The 15,939-nt window shown below is 39.6% G+C and overlaps 1 protein-coding gene across 2 annotated transcripts in view; it reads left to right on the top strand.

Annotated features, from left to right (window-relative positions):
- Positions 1–960: 960 nt before the first annotated feature.
- Positions 961–15,939, top strand: part of Chuk (component of inhibitor of nuclear factor kappa B kinase complex) — a 32,195-nt gene continuing 17,216 nt past the window's right edge. For both annotated transcript variants that reach the window (XM_055591485.1, XM_055591484.1), the window contains exons 1-10: positions 961–1,141; positions 3,326–3,420; positions 6,818–6,932; positions 8,256–8,325; positions 9,170–9,258; positions 9,740–9,829; positions 9,963–10,087; positions 10,267–10,374; positions 10,994–11,129; positions 15,293–15,487. In XM_055591485.1, coding sequence (XP_055447460.1) covers positions 1,037–1,141; positions 3,326–3,420; positions 6,818–6,932; positions 8,256–8,325; positions 9,170–9,258; positions 9,740–9,829; positions 9,963–10,087; positions 10,267–10,374; positions 10,994–11,129; positions 15,293–15,487 — 1,128 coding nt within the window. In that variant the 5' untranslated portion in view covers positions 961–1,036. The remainder of the gene's footprint in view (positions 1,142–3,325; positions 3,421–6,817; positions 6,933–8,255; positions 8,326–9,169; positions 9,259–9,739; positions 9,830–9,962; positions 10,088–10,266; positions 10,375–10,993; positions 11,130–15,292; positions 15,488–15,939) is intronic.

Genomic DNA, 15,939 nt, shown 5'->3' with positions numbered 1-15,939 from the left:
CTGCTCTAGGAAGTCGGTTCTCAGAGGCTCATTTCTAGGAGACGTGAAAGTAATAGAAACCAGCTGTCTAATACTACTCATCAGTTACCCACAACATCGGCTTGCATGCTGACGCTGAGAATTGATTCTAGGCTGACTCTTACACATTTGAGTTATTAGCATTTCTAGCATCAGCCTGGTAGGATGCTACAAGCCTGTAATTGCCGCATTGGAAAGATAAAGGAATAGCAAATTCTAGACCAGGCTGGACAGTACGAGATCGTGTCTCAGAACAAGACAACTGGGTTTCATTAAGCCAATAACCCGCTCAAATGGCTAGGCGGGTACACTCCCTCTGCAACCTGCCACTCAGAAGTATACTCTGTTGGACCAAGAGCTCCCCCAAGCTTGACTTTGCAGCCCTGTGGCGCACCTGCGTTGGCAAGGCCGATGAGCAGCGAGGTCCGTAGGGACACTCACAAAGTCCGGAGAAAGTTTTCAGTCCGGAGTAACGTCACATCCTTGGGTGGTTTGGGATGATAGAGATTCTGAATAGTTGTGTAGAGAGCCATAGTGGATTTCGATGGCTAATAAACCAACAGGTCGGTTTGCGTAGGTTTTTTTTTTCATATTTACGGTGGCCCTTAACAGCCGGCCAGCGGGTTCGAGGGGCAGAAAGCAGAGCTCTGAAAAAGATGAAATGTGGACGGGGTGGGTAAGGTTAGGGTTTGGAGAGAGAGCTATTTTAAAATAAATACACATTTTATGAAGCCCTCAAGGAACTAACTTAAAAATATATGCACAAACTAAAATAAAATAAAAGTCCCACGCGCGAAGCCCTCGCAGCCCAGTAGATAACCACAGAGCAACCCGCTCGAGCCCAGCCCACTCGCCAGCACCTATCCCAGGGCGACTCCAGAAGGCTGGGGCGGGACTTTTCCCGCGGCAGCTAGCGGAAGTGACGCGTAGGCCTCGCGAGAAGGCCGCGCGAGCCTCGGTGGCCCGGAACCGGCCTGTGACCGGCGGCGCAGCCTGAGGCGCCTGGCGCTCCCGCCCCATGGAGCGGCCCCCGGGGCTGCGGCCGGGCGCGGGTGGCCCGTGGGAGATGCGGGAGCGGCTCGGCACCGGCGGCTTCGGGAACGTCTGCCTGTACCAGCACCGGGTGAGGCGAGGGGCGGGAGCAGCGGCGCCGGGTCTGCCTGGCGTCCCTGGAACTCCGGCTGTCAGTCAGGGTGGGAGAGGTGGTCGCGGAGACCTTGGGCAGCGCCGGGGGAGGGAGGGGAGATGGGCCAGTGCGGGGGACACTGTGCTTCTGAGCTGGATGGCCGAGTTCCAGCTGTGTCTGCGGTCCCTGGGCGGGTGAATGAGATGGAGCTGTCGCCGCGGTGAGGGGTGCCGAGGGGGACGTGTGAATATCGAGTGTCAGTGGTGGGTGGGTGGGTGGGTGGGTGGGTGTGTGTGTGTGTGTGTGTGTGTGTGTGTGTGTGTGTGTGTGTGTGTGTGTGTTTTCGTGTGCGCTGCTGCGCGCTCCCTCAGTGCAACGTAATCCACTGGAGACTGGAGTAGCCGAGGAAGGGCCTTCCTGGTGTCCAGAGTTGAACCTTTGGAAACACGGACGGGCTCCTGGAACTGGAGCATTTGAGGAAAGAACAGTGTGAAGGTCAGGTGGTGAAGATGCTTCAAAGGGAAGGAGATAGACTGGAAGATGAGGGGTTTGTTCTGTAGAAGGCAGGTAACGTTGGGCTCAGGAATTTTGTCTTGATTTAATTAAAAACATTGAACCATTGCAGCAGCAGTTACTCGTGCTTTTAAAAGATTTTCAAACGACAGTTACTTTGCCTTTTTTAATGTGTTGTTGTTAATGCCTTGCACATGCTAGGCGAATGGTCTACCATTTGGGCTACGTTGTTAGGCAACTATAAAGTTTCCAGAGAATATTTTCTGAAAAGATTGAGTTCCATGGAGTAGGTGAAGTATAAGAAACCAAGGAGTTGAAGGATCTCTCTCAGTTGGGACCTATATAAAATATAGGTCCTATATAAAATAGAAAACCTTCTGCCTCCAATTCATAAGCTCTGAAGCTTATTGTCTTCGTTGTGCTGCAGTCTCCATGGTTATAACATTTTATAAAGGATGTAACTGCTATCATACCCATCTGCTTTAAAAAAAAAAAGCTGAAAGATGAAAGAAGCGAGCATTCTGGCAAAGCGAGCTTGTCAGTTCTGTCAGCCCCCAACCGCTGCACTACAAACTGTGTTGATTTAGCTTTATTCTTCCTCCTGATTCCTAATTCAGACTATCCCATCTAAGCTGAGTCTTGCTCCTCACTTCCCCTTTCCTCTTTCAGCCCCTGGATACTTCTCTCACTACTCTGCAACCTTACCACGCCCTTGGCTTGTGTCAGAGATGTCACATTCATGAAGCTCTTTGGGGCTCTTAATGTAGGATATCCTGTTCTGACTGCTTTATTGGTGTTGCCAGGATATCTTGAAGTCCGGCTGTTTCCTGTAATGTGCATAGGATAGTTTAATTTTTAGTCAGAATCAGTGAAATTACTAATCACAGGCATGAGTCTTGGATTTGTATGACAGATACGTGAACGGAAGTACAAGTCACTGGATGTTTTCCAAGTCATTTGAAATGCAAAGATTGGGATCTAGTGCTAGAGGGTTTCTTTTCTTTTAATCGGTTGGTTGGTTTTGTTTGGTTTGGTTTTCTTTCTGAGACAGGGTTTCTCTCTGTAGCCTTGGCTGTCCTGGACTAGCTTTGTAGTCCAGGCTGGCCTCAAACTCACAGAGATCCACCTGCCACTGCCTCCCTGAGTGCTGGATTAAAGGACTGTGCACCACTCCTGGCTGTGTTAGAAGATTTTGTTTGCTTTTGTTTTGCAATAGACCTGCCTGGTATGAAAACTTGCTGTTTGGAGCCTAGGGAGCCTGGAATTATCATCTTCATTCTCGTTATAGTAGAGTTTAAGGCGCTTGTTTGTTGTTTTGAATAAGTTTGGAGACAGGACTGATTGGGGAAATGGAATCTTTGTATATTTCTAGTAGTATGTTTGAGACAGTATTCTAACGTATTAACCAGTACATCCAATCTTCTTAAGAGGCCTGTTGTAGGGTCTGCTCAGTCAGTTCAGCTTATGTACTATGGTGTATTTGACATCAGCGTCAAATCATTGGTATAATAGTATTATGGTTCATGTAGGTAATATTGGCTAAAGAGAGCTATAGATAATATATATAATTAATAAGCTAAAAAGTGCTTTATTTTTGGAGTTGACATTTCTTTGATTGTAAGTAAATCTGTACAAGAACCTGATTTATTTATATTTTCTTTTTGACAGGAACTTGATCTCAAAATAGCAATTAAGTCTTGTCGCCTAGAGCTAAGTACCAAAAACAGAGAACGATGGTGCCATGAAATCCAGATCATGAAAAAGTAAGTGTTTACTATGACTTAGGTTTCTTCAGTTCTGCAGCCCAGCCAGTTTTCAATAGTAGGAAAAGAGGTTAGGGGTCCACTTTTCTTTTGGGGAATGTAATTTTGTCATTGAATATATGTGTTCTATTTTAGAAAGTTTTATCACATATGACTAAGAAAGTTATAGTTTGAATTAGCTAGATAACATTCTCAACCTAGCACTTTAAATGTTTCTTCTGAATATTGGGCAACTTTGTGACCAGTAGATAAATCATCATTTCTTTTTGTACTTAATTTTTATTACATAGTGCATCTAATGTTTTATAGACAACTATCCCAAAATTTCATAGCATAAAACCCTGAATATTTAGTATCTGTAGTTTGTAACAGAATTGATTGTGGTTCTAGCTTAGGGCCTCTCCTGAGAAATTTCCTTGGCTTGACCAAAGCTGGAGTCATGTGGCTATTGTCCAGAGGCAAAAAGAGCTCTTCAGTAAGGGCACCTCTCCATAGAGACGTGCACACGTTTTAATGGCATGTCAACTAGCTTTCCCAGAGGAATGGTCTCAATGAGGAGAATAAGAAAAAAACCAATGTTTCTCTTATGAAGTTGCCTTAGAAGTCATACTTCATTTTTTCCCACTGCATTCTGTTAAGTCACTGAGAATAGTGTGTGTGCTTAAGGAGAAAAGAATTGAGCTTTAAAGGGACAGTGGATATATTTTAACTTTAATAGTGTGCTTCCACCAGTAATATCCTTTACAGATCATTCTTATGCTAGTCATCACAACTGTGTATTCAGGTATTGCCATGTTTTGTAGATGAGAAAGATGAAAGACACAGTTACACAGCTGGTACTGGAATTGAAAATGAGCATTTTCTGACTTTAGTTCTTTGCCCAACTCATTTTATTTTGGCTGTCAAACTTGGCTAAGTGGCAGAGTCACCAGGAAAACTTAATATAAATTCTCAGACACTGTACATGCACTTGTTTCTTTAGTTCTTGGGACATGAGACTCTTCAATTTTAGGGCTCTTTTACATTGTGATGATGAGCGCAGAGATTAAGATAGTAGATTGTCACTTTAAAGAACAAACTAACAAAACCCAATAACTATGGGCTAAAGAAAGGCATAAGCTGTTAAGAGCTTATTGCTCTTGTAGAGGACCTAGGTTCCGTTTCAGTTTCCAGTCCCCTCCACATGATGACTTATAACCATCTGTAACTAGCTTTCCAGGGGATCCAGTGCCCTCTTCTGACTTTAAAAACATAAAAAAAAAAAAAAAAAAAAAAAAAAAAAAAACTGTTAAGTTCCTTATATAGTCTAAACATTAGCCCTCTGTCAGATACAGGGTTGGTGAAGATCTTTTCCAGTCTGTAGGCTATCGTTCTGTTCTGTTGACCATGACCTTTGCTTTGTAGAAGCGTCTGTTTCATGAGGTCCCATTTATTGATTGTTGATCTTAGAGGCTGAGCTCTTGGTGTTCTGTTTGGGAAGTTGTCTCCTGTGCCATTGAGGTCAAGACTCTTCCCCACTTTTTCTTCTAACAGATTTAGAATGTATAGTGTTATGTTGAAGTCTTTGATCCACTTGGGCTTTACTTTTGTTCAGCATAATGAGTATGGATCTATTTGCATTTTTCTACATGTAGACATCCAGTTAGACCAGCACCATTTGTTAAAGATGCTATCTTTTTTCCATTGCATGGTTTTGGCTTCTTTGTTAAAAATCAGGTGTCCATAGGTGTGTGGGTTTATTTCTGGGTCTACAACTTGATTCCATTGACCCACCAGTCTGTTTCTATGCCAGTACCATTCAGTTTTTATTACTGTTGCTCTATAGTACAGCTTAAGATCAGGGATGGAGATACTTCCTGAAGATCTTTTATTGTAAAGGATTGTTTTAGCTATTCTGGGTTTTTGTTTTTCCATATGAATTTGAGACTTGTTCTTTCAAAGTCTGTAAAGAACTGTGTTGGTAATTTAATGGGCATTGCATTGAATCTGTACATTTCCTTTGGCAGGATGGCCATTTTTACTATGTTAATCCTACCAATCCATGAGCACGGGAGATCTTTCTATCTTCTGATATCTTCAGTTTCTTTCTTCAGAGATTTATAAGTGGATATTAACCATAATATAGGCTAAACATACTAAAATCAACAAATCTAAAGAAGCTAAACAAGAAGGAGGACCCTAGGGAAGATACTTAATTCTCATTCAGAAGGGAAAACGGTATAGACATTGGAAGTGGTAGAAGAGAGGGAACAGGACAGGAGCCTACAACAGATGTCCTCTGAAAGACTCCACCCAGCAGGGGATTGATGCAGAGACTTACAGCCAAACTTTAGACAGAGCGCAGGGAGTCTTATGGAAAAAAGGGAATATAAAAGGACCAGGATAGGACAGGAGCGCCACAAGGAGACCAACAAAGCCAAAAAAGCTGGGCCCAGGAGGTCCTGCAGAGATTGATGCATCAACCAAAGAACATGCATAGAGAAGACCTAGACTCTGCTCAGATGTAGCCTATAGACAACTCAGTCTCCATGTGGGTTCCCTAGTAAGGGGAGCAGAGACAGTGCTGACATGAACTCAGTTGCCTGCTGCTTGATCACTTCTCTCTGGTGGGGCGACCTGGCCAGCCCACAGAGGAAGAGGATCCAGGCAGTCCTGATGGGACCTGATAGGCTACGGTCAAACAGTAGGAGAGGACTTCTCCTATAAGTGGACTAGGTGAGGGAAATAGGGGAGAAAGAGGGAGTGAGGGTAGGACTGGGAGGAGTTGAGGGAGAGGCTATAACCAGTATACAAAGTGAATAAATTGTTAGCAACAACAATAATAAAGAACTTTTAAAGTCAGTAAATAATGTGATTTTCACATTTATTGAAAAAAAAAAAGCTATATTTGTAATTAAAACTGGAAGGAAATATGTCCAGAATTTTAGAATCATAACCCTCAGGTTATGATTGTGCCTGTGTGAGAGGCAGTATGATGCAGGTGTTGGAGTCAGACTGTCAGATTTCAGTCTTCACTGACAACCTACTTGTGTGTGACCTTATGTTATATAACTAATTTGTGCTTCAGTTTTCTCATGAATGATACCATTAACAAATATACTTGTATTAAGATTATTGTGACAAGTAAACTAGTAAAAAGAACACACTGCTTGGCACACAGAAATGTAATAGTAACAGTGTTGGTATTTTCCTTGTAAAACTCCTTTATTTAAATCAGATAATCAGAATTCAATACCTTCTTAGCTTTTTAGCTAAGATTAACTTCAGTATAATCAGAATTTAGAATTTTATAAATAAAACCAGTTTTATTTTGCTTACCCCCAATTATCATTTCAAATCCAGTCGTTTTTCATTGGGAAACCTTTTTTTTTGTATTGTAATGTTTTCTTTTTGTTAGGTTGAACCATGCAAATGTCGTAAAGGCCTGTGATGTCCCTGAGGAATTGAATTTTCTAATTAACGATGTGCCACTTCTAGCAATGGAATACTGTTCTGGAGGAGACCTTCGGAAGGTAGTGTGGATGTTTTGAGATACTGAGAGAGTAAATCACAGACATCAGCAGTGTTCGAGTCATGTGACATGATCATCGAGAGCAAGAATAGACAACTATAGTCCTGACACCCGTTCTGTAAATACACTTTAATCAGAACACGGCACTGTGCATGTTTATGGCTGCTTATGTACACCTTTAGAATTGAGTAACGTGACAGAGATTATATGGCTTCTATAGCTTGGAGTACCAATATTTGGTTTTTTACAGAAAATACTTGCTAACATTTATCTTAGTGCTTTCTATTGCTGTGACAGAGACCACAAGCAAAAGCAGCTTGAAAAAAAATAAAATAAAAGTTTAGGTGTATCCTGAATCACTATCGTTTTGGAAGAGCAAGGCCAGAACTACGATGGAAACCATGAGGGAACACTGCTTATTGGCTTTCCTCTGTGGCTGGCTCAGCCTGCTTTCTTACATGTCCCAGGGCCGCAACCTGCCCACGGGTGGCGTTTCCCACAGTGGGCTGGGCCTTGCCACATCGATTGTTAATCAAGAAAATGACTCAGACTTGTCTGCTGTCCAGCCTGATGGAAGCATTGCCTCCAATAAGGTCTTCTCTTTCCAGATGACGCTACAGCTATGACAAGTTGAAAAAAAAACTAATCACTATGTACATCCTAGGTTTATTGTTTGTTTTTTGACACAGGTCTCACTCTTTACCCCTAGCTGGCCTAAAATTGCCTTTGTAGACCAGGTTGGCCTTGAGATCTGTCTGCCTCTGCCTCTGCCTCTGAGTGCTGAGATTAAAGGCATGCGCCACCATGCCTGGCCTAAAACATTTTTTTTTTTTTAATTGTTTCTAAGGTGGAACTATTCTAGTCATTTTAAATAAAAGTATCAACATTTGTGGCACTTACTAAAAAGTTGTTTTAATATTATAATCATTCTTTCTATTTAATTTTAAATGTATCTCTTTGTCAGCATTTTTCAATTTCAAGTGCTATTGCCCTTGTCTTTACTTTTTATGAACCTTCTTAGGAAATTTACTCAGCCTCAGTATGGAATTGGTATTTATTTTTTGCCCTTATATCTCTTATTATTGTTACTATTTTTGAAGCAGACTCTTTCAGCATAGCCCATGTTGGCTTTGAATTCATGGTTGTGCCTCATCTTCTCATGTGCTGGCCTTATAGACATGTACCACTATACCCCAATCCTAATAATTTTTTATTGTGATTTATTTTTTATTTGAATATTCTGACAGTATAGTGATTAATGTGTGTTGCTGTTGCTACTCAGCAATAGTATAAATTGTAGACTTCTTTTTTCTTTTTTCTTTAGTTACTCAACAAACCAGAAAATTGTTGTGGACTTAAAGAAAGCCAGATACTTTCTTTACTGAGTGACATAGGTATGTAACTAATACTAAGATATCATGTGATTTAATGACCTTTTGGTTCACAAAAACTTCTATGTACTGCTTAGAAGTTATGAGGAACTGTTTGTATTCTCTACAAAGCACGTGGGTTTTTAATGTATAAAAATTAGAAAAGTCCATTTCTAATGATGTTAATGAAAACTAGTATGTTTTGATATTTGTTTCTATTTGGAGGTTTTTGTTTATTGTTTGTTTGTTTGGTTTGTTTTGGCTATGTATCCTTGTGTAATAGATATGCCAATGATAACAAAAAGTGGTGAAATAGCATTCATTCATCCTCTCGCACCTCCCCCACACTGACATAGTAGTTTTGTTTATAGTAGAATTTCATCTTTTGGGGGATAGTTCTTCAAGTTATCTTGGGATGAAATTCTCCTTTTAGTCAGAATTACTACTCAAAAATCCCTAAAATAACTATGATCTTGGACCTTTGGAGAAACCTTAAAAGCCAAGTTTGGGTGTTGCTTCTTTTCCTAGGTCATGGGCATCAACGTCTAGTTTAAGAATGTGTTGTAGGTGGGAGAAAAGGGCCTTAGAGGTTACAGGTATTTTCTCAAAACTTAATTGTTTCATTTTCCCTTAATGTGGATTCTAACAAATTAAATGGGTATATATTATAATTGCATACCTGCAATCCCAGTACTCGGGAGTTAGAACAAGAGAATTAGGAATTGGAAGTGATCTTACATAGGGAATTTCATGCCAGTTGTGGCTACATGAGACTGTTTCAGAAACACTGAGAATGAAAACAAAATCGATATGAGTTTTTAAAGCAATATTTTCTGTTACTTCACAATACACTTGAAATTTTATTTAGGATCTGGGATTCGATATTTGCATGAAAACAAAATTATACATCGAGATCTAAAACCTGAAAATATAGTTCTTCAAGATGTTGGTGGGAAGGTAGGTAAAACCTGAAGAATGTTTCATGCCTATTGTTATAGTCTCCCTGATATATTAAGTCTTTAGAAATTTTAGTGACCTTAGTAGTTACATATCATAGTACTTTATCATTTCTCTGTTGGAGTCCTCACTGTATTGAACTGTAGGGGGCCTTTTAATTTTAGATTTATTATTATTATTATTTGTATGTGTACCACATGTGGCAGTGCATGCTGTAACCTGTGTGCAGGTATAGGACAACTGTCAGGGTTAGTTCTCGTCCTCCCATGTGGATCCTGGTGATTAAACTCAGGTCATCAGGCTTGGTGACAGGCACTTTTATCAACTGAGCCATCTCAGTGGTTGACCTTTTTATTTTTTGCTGTGCTTAGACCCTTACACATGTAGTAGGAGCAATCTGTCACTAAACCACACCCTCAGCCTACCTTTCTTTTGCTGATATTTCAACAATATAATTCATATTTTGTCTTCTTATTCACAGATAATGCATAAAATCATTGATTTGGGTTATGCCAAGGATGTTGATCAAGGAAGTCTCTGTACGTCTTTTGTGGGAACATTGCAGTATTTGGTGAGACAGTAGTTCTTTAATTTGATTATTTAAAATTCTCATTTTTATTTCTTAAGGCAGTAAATATAGTTGTTCAGAACAATAGCAGCTCTTTTCTTACAGTTTTGGCACTTAAAGCACTTTCTATTTTAAGGCCCCAGAGCTCTTTGAAAATAAACCGTACACAGCCACTGTGGATTATTGGAGCTTTGGGACCATGGTGTTCGAATGTATTGCCGGATATAGGCCTTTTTTGCATCATCTGCAGCCATTTACCTGGTAAGAAATCATGAGGACTTTGGCATGATTAATGGTAGTAAAAAAACTTCAGTTATTTCTTTTCTTTCTATAGTGGTGAAATTGTCTTTTAACACAGGCTTGAATGAGATTATGTGGTGAGAAACCTTGAGAGTATTTGTAAGGATCAGGCTGTCAACTAAGGTATCTTGTTTTCATAGGCATGAGAAGATTAAGAAGAAAGATCCAAAGTGTATATTTGCATGTGAAGAGATGACCGGAGAAGTTCGGTTTAGTAGCCACTTACCTCAGCCAAACAGCCTTTGTAGGTAAGTGTGGAAGGTGAGGCAGTTTTGAGAGCGATTGTCAGTCTCGGGTAGCATTATCCAGTAGACCTTGGCAGGAGGATGAGCGCACTGGCGGTCTGTCATGTGAGGCTTACTGAGTCCTTGAGCACTGGAAAGGTAGTTACGGGTAGGGCTGTGGCTCACTAGAGTACTTGCTGAGCGTGCTTGCTGGCTTTGCTTCCCAGCACTGCCTGGACTGGTAGAGGAGAGTGGCTAGTGCGACGGAGGAACTGAATCTTAGGTGAGTAGTAGCTAACTGTCACTGTGGTCAGTGATTATCCTATTGGCTAACACAGATGCTGTGGAACTGAGACCACTCCCAGTCAGCGGATTGCCTTAGAAGCTAACAGAGCCCAAGGAACAACTGGCTTCCCTGAAGACCTAGTTGGGCTCATTTTTGGATTTGCCAGTCACAGAGTGACATGGGGATTTGGGGCTGTTTTTTTCTGCAAGAAGTTTTGTTCCTTGTCATTACACGAATTGTTTGAAAGTAAGATAAAAAATAGTACTGATAAGTTGTGGGCAAAAAAATGAATAACCTGTAAAATTGTCTGTTTAATTGGAACAAAATGATATTCACACAGTTTTTTTCATTTTTCAGTTTAATTGTAGAGCCCATGGAAAGCTGGCTACAGTTGATGCTGAATTGGGACCCACAGCAGAGAGGGGGACCTATTGATCTTACTTTGAAGCAGCCACGATGTTTTGTGTTAATGGATCACATTCTCAATTTAAAGGTCAGTTTTAATGGCCTGGATTGTAGTATACTGCATTGACCTTAACAAGTTGAAAATGAACATGAATTATTTTAGTGAGCTTTCCCTGGTGTCAGTTTTAAAATAAATCTATCCTTAGAGTAGGTACTTTTATCCCATTTAGAATGTATGTACGAATGGATGTATGTGCTCTATCGGCATATACACCTGCAGGCCAGAAGAGGGCACCAGATCTCATTATAGATGGTTGTGAGCCACCGTATGGTTGCTGGGAATTTAACTCAAGACCTCTGGAAGAGCAGCCAGTGCTCTTAACCCTGACACGTCTCTTCTGGTTTTTCAGGTGTCTTTGGGCTTTCCCCATATGACTCTGGTTGGTGCTGTGGCCACGTTGTTCATTTAGAGTTAAGTGATTGGTTTGGCTTGGTGAGGGAAGCTCCCACCTGGCTTGAGTCTGTATACTTTCTCTTCATCTTATAGTCAGTGGAACATGAACTGCCTCTTGCCTTCTGGGAAGGCTTTTTTTATTTTTATGTCCAAGAAACTAACACATTTTCCTTTTGCTTGCCGTTATGTTTAAACTGGTCAGCTTGTAACCAGCACATGGCTCATGCCTGCTTCTCTTAATCTCCCTCCTCAGGAAGGACCATCTTGTCACCCACTGCTCCTCATGCCATCAACCCTTTGTCTATATTTGTGCTTTGACACATGCTATCCTGCCTAGCATAATCTACACTTCGCAAATCTCACCTGTGTTGATTAGTAGATCTTCAATTACTTTTTCTTTAGGTGCTCTCTGGCACACAGTTAGTTACTGAATATTTCCTATGTTCTCTAAGAATTTCTCACCTTTTATTTACAAATCTTAGATTTGGTTTGTCAACAGTGTTTATTATTTGTTTATATAATTAATGTATGTATTTATAGATACATAATGTATTTATATAAATTGTGTATTTGGAAACAACTGTGTTTGCAGTCCTTTCCTGTTGACTGTATAGCAGAGCTTTGTAAACCTTTTTCACTTTTTGTCTGAGAAATTTTTCCCTTGCTAGAGAATGTAGGCATATATGAAATCAGACATTTACTTATTTTATTTTAAAAATTCTTTGATAGGTATTATATATATACAATTTTCCCATTTATTAAAGATGAAAAATAATTTTTATGTTAGTGAGATTGGTGTGCTTGTTTATATTTACATAAAGAGTCTTAGTTGAATATTTAATGCTGCAGGAGAGAACATCACCAACATTTTTCAAAGTTGGTTGATGCTTTGATTTTATTATAGTCATTGCTGAGAACGCTTCCTCACATAAATACTCAGCACAAAGTGGCAGAGGAACATTGTAGAAATGGGAAATTCTATCCTAATAACAAGCCAAAATTCATTCAATAATTTTTAAATGAAATTGAAACAGCAATTTAAATAAATTAAGTATATTAAATAAAGATATAATAATTTGACACTTGATTAGGAATAATGGTAGAAAATATTAAAAATCTCTGTTTTCTGTAATTAAACGATTATATTTTTTATAATAACAGAAGATTATATGCACAGTAAAAGATGCTGCAGTCATAGCATGCAGTCGTTTAAGGTCTCAGCTGAGATGTTTCAGGAAACATTCATTGGCTTTTTTGGGGGAAGGGCAGGCACAATGTAATTGTGCATGTTATTATGTTCAGAAGGCTCCAGGGAAGCCATACAGTGGGACACTGGTAGGTACTGCTGAGAACGCTTTGAAGTGATTATGCATTTGATTTTGAATTAACAGTTGTTCATTCAGAAACCTTTTATGTTACCTGGACCTTACGGGGTTGCGACCCACAGTTAAAGGAGCTGAAACCCATGGTTTAGCTTTAAAATTGGATTGAGAACTCATAAATGTATAGAGTCTAATCTAGACGTGCCTTATTCAGTAGGATGTGGATGACATGTTCATACTAGTCTCAGCAGACACTGAAAAGATCTGGCTTCTTTTTTGTTTTTTTTGGATTGTTTACTCTGTGTAGCCCTGACTGTCCTAGAACTAACTGTAGACCAAGATAGCCTGAACTCAGATCCACCTTCCTTTGCCTCCCTAGTGCTGGGATTTAAGGCGTATGCCACCATGCCTGGCCTGATACTGACTTCTTGAATTGGTTGTTTTTGTACTATACCAAAGAAAAGACATTCTTCAGTGTGTAAGTAGTACAAAGTTTGGTGGGCCTGGTAGTTCTGTGTTGCCCTAAAAATATTTGGTTGTATATACCTGACACAACCAGTAATAAGAACATCATCCCTGCTTTTCAAAATAATTACTTTTAGACTTTCTTATTTTATTGTATGTGTATGAGTGTTTGTTCGGATGTCTGCAACATCTGTGTGGTGCCTCGTGCTCATCATCTTCTCTACACTGAAGGCGCCTGTGAGCGTTTGCTTGCCATAGAGTATGGAGAAAGAGTTCATGTTCTCTGTGGTTCATAAACTTCCAGTTTGCAGCACCACTATTTACCTGTCAGTGAATCTGAGCAAATGTTTACTTTCTCTTTATTTTGATACCTTTCTCAAAGCATCAGATTTAGGTTGTGCAGAATAAGGAAATCGTTGAGTACTAGTCAAGGAATTTGGGAGGCTTTAAGCATACTTCCTAGGCTGAAACTAGGATTGGATTTTGTAGAATTATAGTTAATAGGAGAAAGAGAAGAATAGGAGAGATTTATAGGCAAGGATAAAATGAACAAAAATACAGAAGCATGAACTACAAAACAGTTTGGTGTTATTGGACATTTTTCGAAGGTATTTTTGATATACTGTACCAGGAAGGCATGCTGTGTGATTTCATAGCAACAAAATAGTTGTTGAAATTCCTAACTACTGTGAAAAAGCTTAAACATAAAAATAATGGAAAAACAGAAGCATTTCATTTCTCTTCAGGTGCTGGAGAGATAACTCAGCTGTTAAGTTGCTTCTTACAGAGGATCCAAGTTCAGTCCCCACATCTACCTTGAACAGTTCACAAACCACCTGTAACTCCAGATGCGTGGGATCTGATGCCCTCTTCTGGCTTCCAAATGCATCCGTATGCATGTGCACGCGCGAACACACAGAACACACACACACTTTTTTTTTTTTTTTTTAAAGCCAAGATCTTATTATGTAGCACTGGCTGTCCAGGGCTTGCTATGTAGACCAAGCTGACTTTGAACTCACAGAGATCTGTCTGCCTCTGTCTTCAGGGTGCTGGAATTAAAGGAGTATGCCACCATGCCTCACATAAAATTTTTCTTCTTAAATTATTTCTTTACCTCCTTCATGCTCCTTTTGTAACTATGTCCTGAGTCTCATCTCTGTTTTTTATTTGTATATTGTATTTTAATTCTTAGGTAGTCTCTTCACCTATATATATATATGGCTTCTTTTTTATTACCATTACTTATCTCAGAATTCTTATTATTCCTCTCACTGGACCATTAAGTGAGCATGAGACTGGTTTTTGCACAACTTTAGGCTCTTAGGCAGATTACCACTCTAGGATTTTCCTGTTCAAAGAGAAAGCTGTCTCTTCTATTGGATGATTGTTTCTTGATGCAACATGGGGTAGTTAAGAGTTCAGAGCCAGGCTCTACCATTTATCAGCTGTGTGATCCCTAACAAATTGTTTACTTTCTTAGAAGCCTGATTTATATCTTTGCTAAAAGGAAGTTAGAAGACCTAAGTAGTGGGCTGTTGTGTGAAATCTCTTTATTCTGTGGTTTTCCTTTATGAGACACTTGATAAATGGGAGTATTTCCTTCTAGGTCTGTGATAATGATTCTTGAAATAAGTTTTCTAAACTAAAATTTTCATTTCTTGATTTTTGTGCATCCTTAGAACTTAGAATTTTTGATTTAATAAAAGTAATAAACCCTGTCTCAAAAAAAAAAACAACCAAACAACCCCTTCCAAACAAAACAAAAAAACCAACCAAACAAACAAAAAAACACCCAAAACCAAAACCTTAAATCTGTTGTTTAGAAAAACAAAGCGGAGTCTGGCTTGTAAAGTGTCATTTTACAATTATAGAAGGGTTTATGACTTTAGAGAAGGAATGAGCTTTATCTAGTACAGAAATAATGCCTGTGCTTAAATCCTCTCAGTATCTTTCACAGAGTTGTTCGTGCAATAAATGGTCAATAAACGTGTTTTCTTATTTATACAGATAGTGCACATCCTAAATATGACTTCTGCAAAAATCATCTCTTTTCTGTTACTGTGTGATGAAAGTCTTCATTCACTACAGTCTCGAATTGAGCGTGAAACAGGAATAAGTACTGGTTCTCAAGAACTTCTGTCAGAGACAGGAATTTCTCTGGATCCTCGGAAACCAGCGTCTCAATGTGTTCTAGATGGAGTTGTAAGAGATTTTTTTTTTTTTAAAGGGTTGAGGGGTTGTGGATCAGGGTGTTGCTATATAGCCCAGAATGGCTTTAACTTCCAATTTTCCTGCCTCAGGAACCTGAAATCACAGGCCTGAGCTACCTGCACAGGGCTTGTTTTGTTTTCAGTTGACTAGAATTTGTACTTATTTATGGATTACGGTATACTTATTCAATACATGTTTATACTGTGGAATGATTAAGCTAAGCTAAGCCTTCCATTCTCTTGACCATTTCCGTTTCTGTGTGTTGGAACTTGCAAGCCCTTTTTCTTTATTTATATTAAAATCTGTAACTATTACATAGACTATAGTTACCCTGCTGTGCTGTAGAAACTGTGGATAAAAATGTGATGCACACACATACAGCTGGTGTTGTGGTACATACCTTTAATTGGCAGCATTTGGCAGGCAGATCCCTGTGAGTCCAA

The sequence above is a fragment of the Psammomys obesus genome, unplaced genomic scaffold (genome assembly GCF_907164565.1).
Source record: "Psammomys obesus unplaced genomic scaffold, mPsaObe1.curated_primary_1811, whole genome shotgun sequence".
NCBI lineage: Eukaryota > Metazoa > Chordata > Mammalia > Rodentia > Muridae > Psammomys > Psammomys obesus.
Note: the sequence above shows the minus strand (reverse complement) of the source record. Positions and strands in the feature narration are given on the sequence as shown.